Genomic DNA, 16304 nt, shown 5'->3' with positions numbered 1-16304 from the left:
ATGGCCCCCAGCCCGGGCCTGGCGGAGGGGCCCTGGCCGTGCCCGGCCCCCGCAGGACTGGAGTCGCTTCTCCACGGTAACGGCACAGAACCGGGGACGGAGCGAACCGCGCCGTTCTCTAAATATATTTATATGCGTGTGTATAGAAAGAACCAAACTCAAAGCCTAGCCCTGCCCCGCGGTCCCCCCCGCCAACACCCTTCTCCAAAAACCACCAAGAAAAAAAGTTTATAAAAATATCTTGCAGGAATTCTTTAAAGTTTACAGTAGTAGCTTGCCGGCGCTGCATCGGCCGGCTGCCCCCGCGGCCCCAGCACCCCGACCGCTCTGTCCACGGGGCACCTTGGCCCAGACCCCACCCTGCCCAAGACACACAGACATACGGCAGGACGGCGCTGCTGCTGCCCCTTCCCTGAACGGAGAAGTAAAGAAACTCAATAAATTAAAACAGCAAGTAAATAATACTGATCTCGGCCTGCCCTGGGGCGGGCAGGCGGGCGGGGGGGCAGGTGCTGCGGGGCCCCCGGGGTTTCCTTCCACCTGCAGCCCCGGGGAGCTGGGGGGTGGGATGCGGCGAGGCAGGTGGGCGGCGCTGAGGTGCATGGACGTGGACCAGGAGGGAGCAGGAGGGAGGGGACGTGCCGAGGAGAGGCCGTGGCGGCCGGGCCAGACGGCTGCTTCGCCCCCTTGGGCCTGCCCCGGAGGCCGGCCGGACCCGCCGAGGGCACTGGTCACCGCGCGTCCAGTCGGGTGGGCCCGAGGCGGCTTCCCCTCGGGGCTGGGTCCTCCTCCCCGTGGCCATGCGGAGCTGAAACTGGGCAGAGCTGCCGGGCGGGCGGGCGGCGGGCGGGCAGGGCCTCACTGCCCAGTGGGCGGCAGCAGCAGGAGAGGAGAGAGGGCAGGTCCACGGCAGCTGCCTTCGGTCAGCCGGTGTCCGGTGCAGAGCACGGAGGACGGCCTCGTGGAGATGACATGTTAGCTTTTCGGGATAATTCCTGGTATCAGAGCGGAAACAGTGGCGTCGTCAGAGACAGGCAGAGAGAGAGACAGCGAGAGAAAGAGAGAGCGGGCGCGGGCGGCCCAGCCGCGGCTGCGGCCCCCGGTGCCCCCTTTCCTTTCCTCCCCGGCTTCACAACAGTCTAGACGGACAGACGGGCGCGGCCCCGGGTCCACACCGGGCGGGCGGCGGGCGGGCGAGCGGGCGGCGAGGCGGCCTGGGGGCCACTGTCGGGGCCGTGCAGGGGGAGGGGGCTATGTGTCTAAGGCTGCTCTCGGCGGGCGGCGGGCGGCCCCGTCCTGGCCGTGTCCTTGCCCGCTGGGTACTCGGCGTCCCCTCCAGGGCCGGGGCCAGCGGCCGCGGAATCCCCGAGTGGGCCGTGGGCACTCCGCTTGGCGGGCGTGCTGGGGGCCTGGGCCGCCTGCCCGTTCTTCTCGTCTGAAAAAAGTTGTTTAATTACGTCAAAGAAGTTACTCAATGGGCTGCCTGGGTGCACAGAACAGAAGACAAAAGAAAAAAAGAAAAGAGAGAAAAGGAGGGAGGGAGGGAAGAGAGAGAACAACAGACGAATGACCGAAAGGCCTGTGAGGGGGTCCGAGTGGGTGAGCGGGGCCGCGGCAGCAAGCGGGGCAGGCGGGTGGGGGCCCGAGGCCTCTGGGCTGCGGGGCGGAACGTGGGGCCGGTGGGCACCCTCCCCCTCGCCAGGCCTCCCGAAGGACGCCCTCCCTCCACCTCCGCCTCGGCCTCCCAGTCAGCCCTGCAGCCTGGCCAGCGGGCCGGCCCAGCCCTGGAGACAGACGCGTAAAGGCCGGGGCTGAGCGGGACCCTGGGGCTGGCGGCCGGGGAGGCTGGAGCCAGCGGGCCTGCCACACTCCTCCCAGGAGGCCTGGAGCCCGGCCCCCAGCCAGCCCGGGTGGCACAGCGTGGACACAGAGGTCAGCAGTGGACAGACGGATGGATGGATGGATGGGTGGACAGGCATGGAGCGTGGGGGGGGGGGGCTGGGCAGGCAGCCACAGTGGGGGCCCTGGTCCCAGAGGGCGTGTCCGGAGGGCAAGAAGGAGGGGGCAGAAGCGGGGCCCCGCCCCACCCGGGGGCCCTGTGCTCGCGTTCCAGGTGCGCGACTGGGGTCACCTCAGTTCTACTTCCTAAACCTGGCCCCCACCTGAGCAAGAACGGGCAGGGCCTTCTCCCCGCCAGCTGCGGCCGGGCGGGCGGCGCACGTGCGGCCAGGCAGCTCGATCATGGGCAGGAGCCACTCCCCGCCCCCCTCCGTGGGCAGATGGCCTGACGCCAGCCTCCGGCCCAAGGACTAGGGGCCACCCTGACCCCCGGCCAGGGCCCAGACACGGGACCCTTGCTAGCCTTGGGGCTTGGGCACCCCTTCCTGCTCTGAGCCTTGGGGTCCCTCCGTGGCCTGCCCTGATCCTCGGGCCAGGCCTGTGGCCGCCCTGGAGGGTGACCGGGGCTGCTCGTGGCAGGGGCTGGGGGGCTGGGCACAGCTGGGCGCCTTGGGGGCCAGCGAGGCCACGTGTGCATGTCCGGGCCCCTCGTGTACACAGGGATCCCAGGACAGCCCCGGGGGTGGCGGGGCGGCACCCGGCCAGGAGCAGGCTGCGGGGGTGCAGGCGTGAGCGGTGGGGGTGACAGGCTGGGGGGACCCAGGCGAGCGTGAGGGGTTCTTACCACATTTGGAAAGCCTCCCCGTCATCATTTCCATACAGTTAGTGGTGTCTGGAGCACAGAACGGAGAGAGGGGGGGAGACATGTGAAAAAGGCTTCCAGCTCAGACCTCAAGCTGGGTGCTGCCTGCAGCCTCGGGCCAGGCCCTGGGGGAGGGGGCGGAGCCTGGAGTGGGGTTGAGGGGCTGTGGCCAAGGGGTGGGGCTCAGGTGGGTAGAGCCTGCAGTGGGGGGCTCAGAGAGGAGGGGCTCAGCAGAGGGCCAGCCTGGAGTGGGGCCCCTCTCCTGGGCAGTGGAGGGTCCTGCCTGGCCCTCCCTCCTCTGCCCTCTGGGCCCAGGACACACGCTTTGGAGCTGAGAGGTCCAGGTCTCTGGCTGTGGTCTACGCTGGCCACCTCCGTGCCCTCACCCTGCCACTCTGTGACTCGCGTGGCCGCAAGGCTCCCATTTGCCCCTCGACTCACGGTGGCACCCCCTTCCCTGACCCTCTCCCCCTCTCTGCTGGGCTTGGCAGTGTTAGGGCTGGGGGTAGCGAAGGCAGCAGAGCCTGGGGTGGAGGGCGGCTGCCTCACTGGGGCCTCCCCTCCTGGGCTGGGTGGGGCCCCATTGGAGTGGCCACCAGCTCTCCTGGCCTGGTGCCCCAGGGGCCCCAGCTTCTGCCCCCTCGCCAGTGGCTCTAGGACTGAGCTTGCTGGACAAGAGTGTCCAGTATGGGGGGGAGGGTGTTGGGAAAGGCTGACCCCTCGGGGAGGCCTGGGGACGGGGCCAGGGGATGGGCTGGGGTCCCAGACTGGGCTCCCCAGGCCCAGGGCTCTCTGAAGGAAGGCAGGGGAGACGGGCTTGGCCCAAGGCAGGCACCCAACAGTCTCCAGGGACGTGGGTTTGGGCCCAGGGCTAGAACGGGGATGGGGCTCTGCAGAAGGGCCGTGTCCACCCTGCTTACCGCTGGGCCTGGGACCTAGAGCAGGGCACGTCCGCCGACAGAATGGTACCCCTTAGGGTGGGATCCTGCCTGGCCAGGAGCAAAGAGGGACCGTGGCCCTGGGCGGTGGGTGCAGTCACGGCTGTCCCCTGGGTGGCACACCAGGCCCCTTGCTTGCCTCCCTGGACAAGCTCTGTCCTTCCCCAGCCTCGGTTTCCCGCTCTGAACACTGCCCTGCTCCGACGTGCAGGCCTTAAAGGCACCGACCCCCGGGCCAGCCGGGCTCCCAGGGCCAGGGTGTCGGGGCCCCTCCAGCCCCAACCCACCAATAGGGCAGTGAGGCACACGTTGGGGGAGAAAAGGGGGGCAGGTGAAACACAGACGATGGAATGAGGATGGCAGGGGCGGCGTGGACGGTGGGGCCGGTCTGGCCTCTAGGACCTTGCACAGAAGCACAGACGGCTGGCCACAGGGGGCTCTGAGAGGTGGGGCTGGGCCGGACCCTGTGCTCCCCAGACCCCACAGGCCTCGTGGTGAGCTGGCAGCTCCCGCTGAGCGCACGCGCGCCGCTCACCCTCCCTAACAGCCCGTGCACGTGCCCCCAGGGCTCACCCACACCCACAGGGCTGCCGCCGCTCCCCGCCAGGTGCCGAGCGGCACAGGCCCTCAGGCTCCCGGGCCCCTGGCGCCTGCAGGCCTGGGCAGCCCCGCTCCTGTGTGCCCCCCTCTAGGCCCAGCTGGGGAGCCTCTGCTTTGACTGGACCTCAGGGCCCCTCTGTCCTACCCGCCACGGGGAGGGTGGCTGGCGGACAGCCCCTCACGTGCCAGCCAGTGTGGGCACCAGGCCCACAGCCCTGGAGAGTGCTACGTGGGGGACCCTGGAGGGCGGCAGGGCTCCTGGCAGCACCTTGGTCACTGCTCTCCCGGAGCCTGCTCTCGCTGGCCTGGGGCCGGGCTGCCCCTGTGTCCAGCCGTTCGGCTGGGTGCTGGGCCTGTCCAGGGCCGGGAGGTGGCCGCTGGACACGTGGGTGGGCACAGGGTGCCTCCTCGGGGCCAGTCCGGCTCTCGCAGAGGACCTGCCCGCAGCCCCTCCCTGCCCCAGCGGCGGGGCCGGACACCTTACCTGCCAGCGTCAGAGGCTACTCTCGTAGCTGGTGGCCACCTTCTGGCCCTTAAGCCCAGCACCCCAGCTTAGTCCCGGAGCTGGCGGGGGGGGGTCTACAGTGGACAAGAGGCGCCTTTCAGTGCGGCGTGCTGGGCCTACCCCCCTGGTGTGCAGAGACGGCCGGCCGCCGCGCCGGGAGGGCCCTGCTCCCCGGGGTGCACGCGGAGGGGCCGCACCCCATCGCCAGCCCTCAGGGCGGCCCGAGCTGAGCCCCTCCCTCACCTGACAAGTGCTGGGCAGAAGGCTGCTCGTGTGTGCTCAGCAGCTGGGTCTGAATGGTCTCCACGACCCTCTTGAAGCGGCGGCTCGGGCCTGGGGAAGGTGGGGGGCGGGTGAGGCAGGGGCAGGGCTGGCCCAGAGCTCCGCCCTCGGGAGCCGCCGCCCTCGGCCTCCGCTGGCAGCTCACCCGACAGGAGCGTGAACGTGACGGAGTAGACGCCGTTCTCCTTCTGCGCCGCCCCGCCCTCGGTGTAGGTGATGTCCACCTGGAACTTGACCGGCTTCTGGAACACGGCCGGGCCCCCCGTCGCCTTGTACTCGGCCCGGAAGCTCGTCTGGGAGATGACGCTGTGGCTGAGGCTGGGGATCTGCGGGCAGCGGGTGGCGTGAGCGCGGCCGCGGCTGGAGTCGCCAGAGGAAGCCCCGGAGGCAAGGGAGCCGGCCGCCCCCCCACCCCGAGGCCCCAGCAGCACCGGCTCCCCAAGAGCCTCAGCCAGACGGAGCTCCGCGTGGATCGCAGATGGGTCGCCACGTGGCAGCAGAAAGCAGGGCTCTAAGCAGCGGGCGGGCGGGGAGAGGGCGGAGAGGCCCCGAACGCGGCAGCGAGGCCTGGGGCTAGAGCCCGTGCCCCGTAGTGAGACGGAGCCCCCGGGGTCAAGGCCCCCGGCACCGCTGACGGCAGCGCCCGCCGCTCTGCTGGCCCCGGGGTCTGTGGTCCCGGGCGCAGGCGAGGGGCCTCTGCGAGACTGGGCTGCACGGCCGCCAGGGAAACGTCCGGCAAAGCAAACCCAGGAGGCGGTCTCGCCTCCGAGGGTCGCCCCCAGGACACGGCTCTGCCGCTTGGGGGAGCACAGTGCTGGCTCCCGGGTTAGAAGGGGCCGAGTCCACATCACGGGGGACTCTTGGCGTCCCAGGAGAGGCCGGGGGGCTCCAGGGAAGGCCCAGACCCGGGGCCCGGAGGAGGAGAGGCTGCAGTGGCGGGTGGGCGGGGACTCAGCGGGGCCAGGGTGCCCACGCCCGGCACAAGGCCGAAGTCCCCGCCTGGTGCTGAGTGCTGCCGGTTCCTGGAGGCCTCTGGGAGGAGTGCCAAGCTGTCCCCCAAGCCCTAAGGGAAACTTGGCTGCGCCCAGGAAGGCAGGGTGGCCAAGCGTGTGGGGGCTGAGGCTGCCCGAGTTGGAGAAACCACCCCGGCAGGCCCCGCCCATACCAAGGCGGGGGCCCGGGCCTGGGCTGTGGGGATGCCGAGGGACCCCTAACCTGTGACCCCGGGGGGCCCCGCACAAGGCAGGCCCACGCAGGGCAGGGCAGGTGAGGCCTCCTGACAGGAGTGACTCTGGAAGACACTCTTCAGGGCTTTCTGCCCCACGCGCCCAAAGATCTCGGCAAAGACAGATGGAACCCACGCCAGGCCCAAGCAGAGCCCACCTCAAAAGCCACCAGTGGGAGGCGAGGGACTGCAGGAGGCCGGCAGCATGTGGGAGTGGGCAGGGGCACACAGGACACAGAGCCAGCCCCCCGGGGACCGTTCTCGAGGCCGCAGGCGCATCCACCAGACCCAGCAGAGGCCCCTCCCCTCCGTGTCGAGGCCTCAAGTTCCCTCCTCAGAGAGCTGCCTCACAGCCGCCCGTGCTTCACCCCATCTCAGTGAGGTGCCCCCCCCACTGAGGCCCGCCCCCGTCCTGGGCCTGTGCACAGCCCGTCTCCCGCCCACAACGCGCCTGCTCCCCTGGCCCTGCCCAGGCTGGGGTCCCCGGGGTCAGTGACCCCGCGGCGTGAGGCTCACCGACAGGAAGGCGTGGACGATGTCGGCTTTGATGGAGCTCAGCGGCTTGTCCTTGATGACCAGGAAGATCTGCTCCTCCTTCTCCAGGTTGATGAAGTTCCCAAACCAGGACTTTTTGGCGAGCCTGGGGGCAGGGCAGAGGGCTGGTCAGGTCAGGAAACGCCAGCTGAGCCCCGAGCCTCCCCTCTGGGCTGCGGGCCAGCTTGCTGTCCTAACTAGACCCTACCCTGGCCCTGACTCCCCGCCCTGACCCGACAGCCCTAATGCTAATCCCAGAGCCCTGGGCCTCACACCTCACCCCAACACCCCTGCCTGCTTGGGCCTGGGCTGCGCCCACTGGAACCCCACCAGGAAAGAAAGGAGGGCGGGGGTAGGGTGCCCTGCCCTTGAGCCCACCCTGACCCCCTGCCTTGCTCCTCTCTGTTTTAAGCCACCACGTTTCGGGGTAACTCGCTAAGCTGCAATTCTGCAGCTTCCTGGAGAAAAGTGCCCCGCCTGGGGCTACGTGGGGAGCAGGAGTTGGGGGCGGGGGGGCAGGCCGGGGACCCCTGCACAGGTATGTACAGGAGAGACAGGGCTGACGTGGTGCAGAGGACCGGGGCTGGGGGCCCCGGATGCTACCTGCCCCTCCCCCTGGCGGACCACCCTCTGTCCTTGGGGACCGGTAGCCAGCTGGCCACCTGCAGCCCTGCTGCCCCAGCCCAGGTCACTCTGTGGAACACAGTGGTCGCTTCGACCCCTGGGGGCCCAGCCGCTGTACGGGGCAGGGCAGGGGCCACCCCAGGGGACCCAAGGCCGGCAGTGCCCTCCCGCACGAGACCCCTCATCTCACGGGCATCACGTGTACGCCTCCCTGCCCTCTACGCCATCATCCTCCGGTCTCGTCACTCTGCCCTGCTTATGGGGCCCCCCTTCTCTGTGGCGGGGCCCTGCCCTACGGCGCACACCACTGTGGGGGGGACCCCTTGCCAGCCCCACCATCCTGCCTCCGGGGTTCAGCCTGTGCGGGCCCCTCCCTCGTGTGGACGAGGCCCGGGACTTGCTCCTGACCAGGAGAACGTGGGGAAAGGGATGGTCGCGTGCGACCTCAGTCTCTAAAAGGCTGGATTTCCGTCTGGCGAGCGGGTCTCCGCCTCTTTTTGACGAAGCCGACGGACGCGGCGGGGACGGACGGATGTGACGGCGAGGCCCGCGTGGCCAGGAACCTGAATCCTGCCTGCGACCCCACGAGCTCGGCAGAGGATCCTGCCCCAGCTGGGCCTTGAGATGACCACCGCTGGCCGACACCCTGAAGCAGGGCCCAGCCGGGCCGTGCACGGGGCCCAACCCCGAGCCACGTGCTGTTGGGAGCGACTGCTGACTGAGGCTCTCACCCAGGCAGCTGTAGTGTGGACACGGCCAGGGCCCCGCTGGCAGACGCGCCCAACTCAGGCTGGCCCAGGGCCAGGGCCGGCCCGCTCGGGCCCGGTGTCTTGCTGGCAGCGTGAGCCGTGGGGCCTGAGGCTTGGCTGCTGTCTCCTGCCGTGCGCCTTCCCTTTTCCTGCCCGTTTCCAGAGCCGGCTCTGCAGCCCGTGGCGACGTGGCAGCAGCAGGCAGCTTGGCGACAGAGGCCGCCCGCTCCTGCGGCTGGAGCCGGCCCCAGAGACCTGGCGGAGGCAGAGCCGCAGGGACACACATCCTTCCCGACGCCACGCCGTACTTGGCCACCTTCGCCTCCCTCCCCACATCCTGCTGTCTCTGTGGCCGCTGGCGTGCTGAGCTCTGGGGTGCAGGCCGCCCGCGCCACTCACCCCAGCACCACACGGGGGCCTGAGCCCAGGACGTGGGCCGGGAGGCGGTTCTGAAGCCCGCAGTGGGGGTTTCTGCCCCTCCTCCCTCGATGAAGAGACAGAGCAACAGGAAAGCTCCGTGTTGTGCTTTGGTGTCTGGTTTGAAAGCAGCCTGGATGAGCCAGGAAGGCCTGTGACGGTTAATTAAGTCTGGGCGTCAACTGGGCCCGTTTGGTAAAGGTTGGGTGTACTTCTTGAGAGCAGCTTTGAGACGTCGTGACGAGCAGACTCTGGACATGGCGGGCCTTGTCCGCTCGGTGGGAGGTCCTGAGAGCAAAGGCTGAGGCTCCTGGAGGGGAAGGGATTCTCAGCACTGAGACGGAGGAGCCGCCCTGATTCCCGCCTGCGAGGCCCACAGTCCCCGGACTCGCCAGCCCCACGATCGCACGGGCCGGTTCTGGAACACGCGGACGCACACGCTCGACTGACACGAGGCTGCTGGCCGCTGGCGGAGGGGACGTCTCAGGGCGGGCGAGCGCGTCCTTGGGAGGAGTGGGTGCTGCGGGTGCAGCGGCCCCCACGGCCGCCCGTCTGTTCTTTCCCAGCAGCCACACGCACCGGGTGGCGACGCTGGCCGGGGCCCTCGGGAGGGGCACGAGGCCTCCAGGACTCGAGAACGGGCAGAGGAGGCTGCAGGCCACCTACACGGTGGTGTCAGCTGCTCTGGGTGGCTTTTTTTTTGAGTTTTCTGATAAACCTAACAATTCTGTTACAAATATGGTTGTGAGAGCTTCTGATGACAGCAGGAAACCGTGACCAAAGGGAGACAAACGGTGGAACCACGGAGATCCCGAAACCCCACACTTCAGGCTGGCTGCCCTCCAGCTCTGCCCCCGCCCGCTCCCGCTGTGTCCACAGGCCCCACGCGGGGTCACGACGACAGGGTAACGGCAGCTTCTCCTGCCGGGCCGAAGGCTGCCGGCGAGGTCACAGTGGCCCTGCCCTGTGTCCGCTCCGCACTTCACGTTCGCACGAGGCGGTGGGGAGCGAAGGCTGGGGCCTCTCTGGGGTCTACACCCCAGACACATGGGACTCGCGTCCAGACATCCGGCTGGGCGGAAGCACTGCCCCCCTGTCGCCTCAAGGCCCTGCTTCCTCCCCTTGCAGGATGGTGAGCCGGGGGCTTGATCTGTCCTGACCTTGGCCAAGGCCACCCTGCCCTGGACATGTGTTTCCGCCGGCCGTTCCTCCTCCTCGCCTGCTCCCTGAGACCCTCCATCCCTAGGAGTCGCCAGGTGTCCGTCCACACTCCGGGCTGGGCTCACCCTGGGAAGCTCCAGTCAGCACTGCCCAGCGCCCCTCCCTGGTGGAGGCCCCCCCTGCAGGCACCACATCCCTGGTCACCAAGGGCTGGGGGCCCACACGCTCCCCCATGTGGAGGCCAGGGCTCTCGGCAGGTGGGGACGGTCACCCTGAGGCGTGGCTGTGCTCTCCCCTGCCACCCCCGGTTCCAGGCACCCCCAGGCTGGGGCTTCTGAGCACATCTGGGAAGAGCAGCTCCCTCACCGCCCAGGCCCTGCCCCCCAGCCTGGCATTCGACGTGGAGACATAGAGACCCCAGCGCTGAAGGACCCCAAAGCCCTCAGTGGATCCCCCGGCCTGACACATGGGAGGGTCCGTCACAGACCCCCACGCGCTAAGGCGGCGGCGACAGGTCACACTTGACCTCGGGCAGGGCCACTTACTCTGGGGACGACTCCGGGGTCAGGTTGGACATCTCCTCGGGCGTCGGAACTGCACACGGGAAGGACGGGGAGAGTGTGGTGACCACTCCACCCTTCCCCCACTAGGACGCCTGCGCCGCGGGTGGGGTCTCGGGAGCCACGGCACCGTCTCCAGCGCCCACGGGCACGGGTCGGCTCCCGGCTCCTGCCCGCCCGGCCGCAGGAGTCTCGGGCTACAGGGAGCTGTCCTGCCTTCTGGTGCTGAAACCAGGCCTCACCGTCTCTGGCCTCCAACCAGCCCTGCTGTCCCAGGATCAATGGCACTGCCCGTCGACCGTGCTGGGTGGCTGGCGGGGCCTGGTGGCCTGGAGGTACCAGCTGACCCTCGGCACCCAGCACACAGGGGCAGGCTGCCCACCCCTGCCCCAGCCCCGTGGGCTTCCTCGCCACGCCCGCCCACTGGCCCGCTCTCCTCTGTGGGGCGCGGGCAGCCCGGCCTGAGCAGGCCACTGGGCCAAAGGGGAACAATGGAGCCAGGAGGGGTCCCAAGGCTGCACCCGCCGGGCAGGCATCCCTGCACTGTGGGGTCCTTGACACACAGGGGGCAGGCTTGGGGACACGTGGACACTGGGGGTACCTCCCGCCAGCGCTTTCGGGAGGATAAACCACCAAGGGGGAGGGGAAGACCCTCTGAAGCCGGCCCCTGCCTGCCCCGCTCGCCAGGACAGCTCCCTGCCACCAGCCCCCCGAGCCCCGCCCACCCCGTGTGTCCCGCCACATACTCACCTTGCAGTTTCCGGCGGTGGAAGCGGGGTGACCCCAGGAAGCTGTTCTTGATGGAGTTGAGCCGTGTCCTCCAGGGCACCCCTCCCACGCTGGGGCTGGACGGTGGCGTGGGGTTGGGCGTGCCGGCCGGGCTCTCCTTGGGCGTGTGCACAGGCGTCCCCTTGGGGGTAGGGAGGGGACTGCCCCTCGGAGAGGGGTGAGGGGTCACCTGTATGGTGGGGACAGATTTGGTGTTTGCTTCAGTCCCGGTGGGTGGGAGCCGGGCAGGGGCCGGCAGGGTGGGTGGGCCTGGGGTCAGGGCCAGCTGGGGGCTGAGGCCTCCCGCAACAAGGGGCCGGGCCTGGGTGCCAGCCGGGAGTGGGTTGGACTTGGTGCCCTGCAGCGGCCTGTCGGTCAGCTTGGCCTTGCTCGGCAAGGTCTGGGTCTTGGGGTTGGGCCGCGGGGCGGCCTGTGGAGGGAGGACGTGTCCGGGCCGCGAGGCGCTCCGGCCAGCTTCGGGCTCCACGGAGGTGGCCGGGGGGCAGGCCACAAAGGGGAGCTCGGGGGGCGGGGGAGGCAAGACAAACTTTCTAACAGGCTACGGGGCAGCGCAGAGGGCAGGAGGCAGAGCGCACGGGCCCCCGAGGGCCAAGCGGCCCCAGTGCATGCCCCGCCCGCCCCGCATGCACACACAGCACCCGGGGACCCCAAGGCAGGACCAGCGGGGGCAGGCAGGCACCGGGGTGGGAGCGTTCACCACGAAAGAAAAGAACACACGAGAAAACAAACGAAACAAAACAAAACAAAAAACGTGCAGTTAGCGAAGGCAGCCGGAGCCCACAGAGCAGCAGCTGCCACCACGCGGGCGGCCCCAGCAGCAGGCGGGGTTGGGGGGGCCCACCGAGCCGCCCCCCGCCCGGGCGCACGCTGGTGACGGAGCTGGGGCGGGGTCACTTACCCGGGGGCTGCTGAGTGGGCTGGTGGAGAGGCCTGAGGAAGCGCCGCTGATGGACCTAGACCTGGGGACACAGGTGCAGAGGGCGGCTCAGACCGGGAAGGGGCCTCAGGCTCTCGGCTCCCCTCTCCCCTCAGGTGGACCCTCCAGGAGGCCTGGAGCCCTGGTTGAGAGCCCCGAGGCTGCCCCAGTCTGCGGCACACCTGGCCGTGCCTGGGGCTGTCCTGCTGTCCCCGCCCTGCTTCTCACCAGGCCCAGGAGAGCCCACCGCCCCTTGGGGGCCCCATCAGAGCCCCAGTGGTGCAGCTGGAGACCGTGGGACTCCTCTTCCCCCCACGCAGAAGGTGCCCTGTGTCCAAGGCCCGAGGCCGCAGGTCCAGGATGGCACGGAGGAGCCCTCGGCAAGGATCTCTCGGGGCCCGGGATGAGAGGACACGGGGCTTCCCGTGAGCCGACCCCAGCCCCGGTGCCCTGAGGCAGCCCGGCTGAACCCCGACGCTGGGCTGTCACAGGCCCCGAGTCCTGCGCTCCGCCCGGCGCCTCACACCCTGCCGTGCGGGCCACCAGCTGGCACCAGCCCAGCCCCTCCACGCCCACGGCCCTCCCCTTGCTCACACCACGAGCACCTGGGACGGGCGTCAGCAGGGACGCGGGCTCGGTCCACCCCGGCCCCATCTGGCCTGCAGACCTGGCCTGGGCCTGGCCGGAGAGAGGCCACTGGCGCAGCGTGCCCAGCGGAGACACGCAGGCAGCCGCCGCCCCCTCAGGGCAGGAACTGGACACCTCTCGGGGCAGGGCCAGGCCTGCGGGGCCTCGCTCCACCACCCCGCGTGGCCTCGAGGGAAAGGAAACGCCCGCTCACCCCTGGGCGCCGGCACCTGCCATCCTTAGAGCAAGGAAACCGGAGGGGTCGAGGCAGCCACAGGAGAGAAGAGGACAGAAGAGAGTGAAGGGCGTCCACACCGCCCACCCGCCAGCCCGGCCACACTGCCCACACCGCAGCTGGCCCCTGGGCCTCGGGCCGGAGCTGAGCCCACGCTGGCCGGTCCCCCGGCACCTGTGGACTGGGGCCCCGTGGCGATGACCCTCCAACTCCCGCCCCGCGAGCTGACACAGCCCGGAGCTGGGGGCAGCGCAGACGCCGCTCTCAGCACCCCCGGCCCAGCCTGCCCGAGCCCAGGACCGCACTCAGAGCCGGGCCCGGGCCCGAAGCTTCCAGATGCTGAGAACGGGGCTGGGGGGCTGGTCGGTGCCAGCTAGTGCCCACCCCAGCAGCCAAAAGCCAGCCATGAGCTTGCTGCTCGGCACAAGGAAAGCGGAGAAGCAGCAGCGGGAGAGAGAGGGGAGCCGCGTGCACGCCCTCCTGTCTAACCAGGCGGTCCCTGGAAACTGAGCTGCGGAAGGACGGCGCCAGCACGAGAGCAGCCAGGGCGCGGAGCAGAGCGGGTGAGGCGCAGGCGGGTGCAGGGGGAGTCAGAGGGGGCCCGGGGGCGAGTGAGGCCCCGCCACTGTCACCGCCGGGCAGGAGGCCCTGCAGGGGCGGGGCCAGGGGCTCCGGAAGGCCAGACCCTGTGCAGAGACCCCTGGGACTGGCACACCTCCTGCCCCTTCCTAGGGAGCCTGCAGCTGCCTGGGGCTGCCACGTCTACTCTGGCCCTTGCGGGCAGCAGGGTGGTCCCAGGATATGGGCCAGCGTGGGATGGGGGAGGGGAGCTTAACGAGGGCCACGGAGGCCCACTGACCACAGGGCAAGGGCCGGCCGGAAGGGACCTCACGGCCTGCAGCCCAGAGGCCCAGGGCAGGGAGAGTCTCTGGGTCTCCCAGCCCCTCTCGGGGCCGGCCATGGGCCTCGTCCCAGCAGCCCCGCTCCTCCTCCTGGGCGTCAGCCTAGCCTGACCCGGGCCCGTCCCCGGCTCGCTGAAAGGTTCCCTTGCCAAAGGGGAGAGGGCCAGATGCACCTCAGGCCAGCCCTGCCACCAGGCCCGCCACTGTCTCTGGGGCTGGGGGGCGGGGGATGGGTGGGCAGGGTGTATACCTGTCTTCTTTGCTGAATTGGGGGTGGGCTTCAGCGATATCCAGGCTTTTACTGAACATTGCTTTACTACAGCGGGAACAAAGCGAGAAAACAGAGTTACTGACGCAGCCCCACCAGGCGGTCCAGGAGGCCAGACCTCCACACAGCTCCAAGCTGGGCACCACCCCCCTGGCCCCAGGCCAGGGCGCACGGACGTGAGGGGGAGGTCAGGCAGGAGAGCACCAGGGCCGTAGCACACCCAGCCCCATGACTTGCTCGGCAGGGTGGCCTGGCCAGGCCTTGGAGGATGCCTAGCGCTGCCGCCAGCCCCGGGACCCCTCCAGCCCCAGCGGGTGTGGCCTGTTGTGGTAACGAGTGTCCAGGCCAGAGAGGAGGCAGAGCCTGAGAAGCAGCAGCGAGTGGGGAAGTGCCAGGGGAAGGACGGCTCACACCTGACCCCACCCCACCTCCCCCAGGCACCCCCGGCCCCCGAGGCGTCCAGGCCTGGAAGGTAGAGCAGAAACCACGACGGGGGGCCTCCCACGCCCAGCCCCTGTGCCTGCGCCTGCGCCTGCCCCAGGCAGCTGCGGTGTGCGGGGTGTGGGTGGCTGGTGCGGGGAGGGCTGGCGAGCCTTCAAGCTGCCCTGCAGGTGTTGAACCGGAAGCCAGGACAAGGCTCGGGAAAAGTAGGCTGGGGAGAGGTGACCTCTCGCCTGGGCCACTGGAGGGAGCCGTTTCCCTGGGGCCCTGCCGGGAGAGGTGCACCCCCAGCAAGCAGGACACAAGGCACAATCAGGGCAAGACCGCGGCCAGCAGGGACCTTCCTGCTCCTCCCCTCCCCCCACGCCAGTGCACGAGCCCGCAGCGGGTGGGCCACGCGGCCTGGAGACCTGGAAGTAAGCCCCAGAGGCCAGGACCCCAGGTCAGAGGCTGAGCCAGCCTGCTTCCCCGGGGAGGGCCTGGGACCACCATGGGGCTGTGGCCTGTGAGTTGGGCAGCCAGTTGAATCCTGATGGTGGCCCAGTAGCCCTGCGGTTCCTCGGAGGCCTGGCCGAAGGGGCTGTCCCCAGATGGCTGAAGCCCCTGCCCGGGCAGGAAAGCTTGGTCTCGCCCAGCCAGCCCCGAATCAGCAGAGGCTCTGCAGGACCTGGATGCCCTTCCTTCCTCCGGGGAGGCGGGGGGGGGTCTGTTTGGATAGCCCAGACCTGCTCCTCACCCACCACCCTGCCCCAAAATTCCACGTCCCTGACCCCCGCACTGCCACAGGTGACCCAAACAGGGGCTCAGCGTCAATCAGGGACAAGCCTACTGGGCTGCAGCTCTGAACACAGCTTGACCTCTCAGCAGCCCAGCTCAACCCACTTAAGCCCAGCTCAGCTCAGCTCAGCTCAGACCTACTCAGTCTAACCCACTCCGGCCCAGCTCAGCCCAGTCCTGTCCACGATGGCCTGACCCAGCCCAGTTTAACCCGGGCCAACAAAGCAAAGCCCTGGCCAGCTCAGTCCAGCCCAGCCCAGCCCAGAGTTCAGCCCAGATTAACCTACTTCAGCTCAGTCCAGCCCAGTGCAGACCTGCCCTGCCCAGGGCAGCCTACCTTATTAGCCCAGCTCAGCCAGCCCTGCCCAGCGCAGCTCTGCCCAGCGCAGCCTACCTTAGCCCAGCTCAGCCAGCCCTGCCCAGGGCAGCCTACCTTAGCCCAGCTCAGCCAGCTCTGCCCAGCGCAGCCCATGCAGTCCAGCCCCGCCCAGTGGCCTTAGCCCAGCCCCAGGGCCGGGGGCGCAAAGAAGAGCCAAGCCAGGCCCAGCACAGCCCGTGAGGGGCCCCGTCGCTGACTGGGCCGGGGCACCAGGCGGCGGAGCGCTGGGCCCTCCCAGCAGGCACGCACCTCTGGCCGTGCTGGGCCATCTCGATGGCCCGCCGCGCAGGCACCGGGGAGCCGCCGTCCGTCACGCTCAGCACCTCCATGGACTTGCGCTCAGGCCGCCGCTTGCCGTGCCGGTTCAGCATTGGGGAATCCACGCGCTTCCGGGGAGGGTCTGCGTGCAGATGGGGGTCAGGGCCAGGCGGCCTGGAGGGGGCAGCGTGGGCCGGGCCACCCTGGGACCTTGTACCTATCTCGTTCCTAGGCGGCAGGTCCTCGTCCTCGTGGCTCGGATACCTTTCTTTCCGGTCCAGGAGGAGGAAATAAATCATCTTCTCCTGGTTTTCCCTGCAGCGGGCGAGAGGCGCCAGGAAGGGTGGATGGGGGTTCCTGGAGGGCGGCGTCCCCACCCACAGACTCCACCACGGCCCCCCCGCCCCCGGCCCGGC

At 69.5% G+C, this 16304-nt stretch overlaps 1 protein-coding gene across 17 annotated transcripts in view; it reads right to left on the bottom strand.

Moving 5' to 3' along the window:
• Positions 1 to 840: 840 nt before the first annotated feature.
• The window catches only part of BRSK2 (BR serine/threonine kinase 2), a 63992-nt gene continuing 48528 nt past the window's right edge, over positions 841 to 16304 (bottom strand). For 4 of the 17 annotated variants that reach the window (XM_082341771.1, XM_082341783.1, XM_082341775.1 and 1 more), the window contains 12 exons: positions 16106 to 16203; positions 15880 to 16030; positions 14016 to 14081; positions 12843 to 12866; positions 11984 to 12044; positions 11047 to 11254; positions 10282 to 10330; positions 6768 to 6891; positions 5172 to 5352; positions 4988 to 5077; positions 2684 to 2731; positions 875 to 1483 (listed from right to left, as the gene is read on the bottom strand). In XM_082341771.1, coding sequence (XP_082197897.1) covers positions 1260 to 1483; positions 2684 to 2731; positions 4988 to 5077; positions 5172 to 5352; positions 6768 to 6891; positions 10282 to 10330; positions 11047 to 11254; positions 11984 to 12044; positions 12843 to 12866; positions 14016 to 14081; positions 15880 to 16030; positions 16106 to 16203 — 1324 coding nt within the window. In that variant the 3' untranslated portion in view covers positions 875 to 1259. Of the gene's footprint in view, positions 1484 to 2683; positions 2732 to 4723; positions 4819 to 4987; positions 5078 to 5171; positions 5353 to 6767; positions 6892 to 10281; positions 10331 to 11046; positions 11255 to 11983; positions 12045 to 12842; positions 12867 to 14015; positions 14082 to 15879; positions 16031 to 16105; positions 16204 to 16304 lie in introns of all 17 variants that reach the window. The other 13 variants (XR_014231496.1, XR_014231497.1, XR_014231498.1 and 10 more) reach the window with 13 other exon arrangements.

This window comes from Balaenoptera borealis, assembly GCF_965194805.1.
Source record: "Balaenoptera borealis genome assembly, chromosome: 11".
Classification (NCBI taxonomy): domain Eukaryota; kingdom Metazoa; phylum Chordata; class Mammalia; order Artiodactyla; family Balaenopteridae; genus Balaenoptera; species Balaenoptera borealis.
This window is presented reverse-complemented; position numbering and strand designations above follow the sequence as displayed.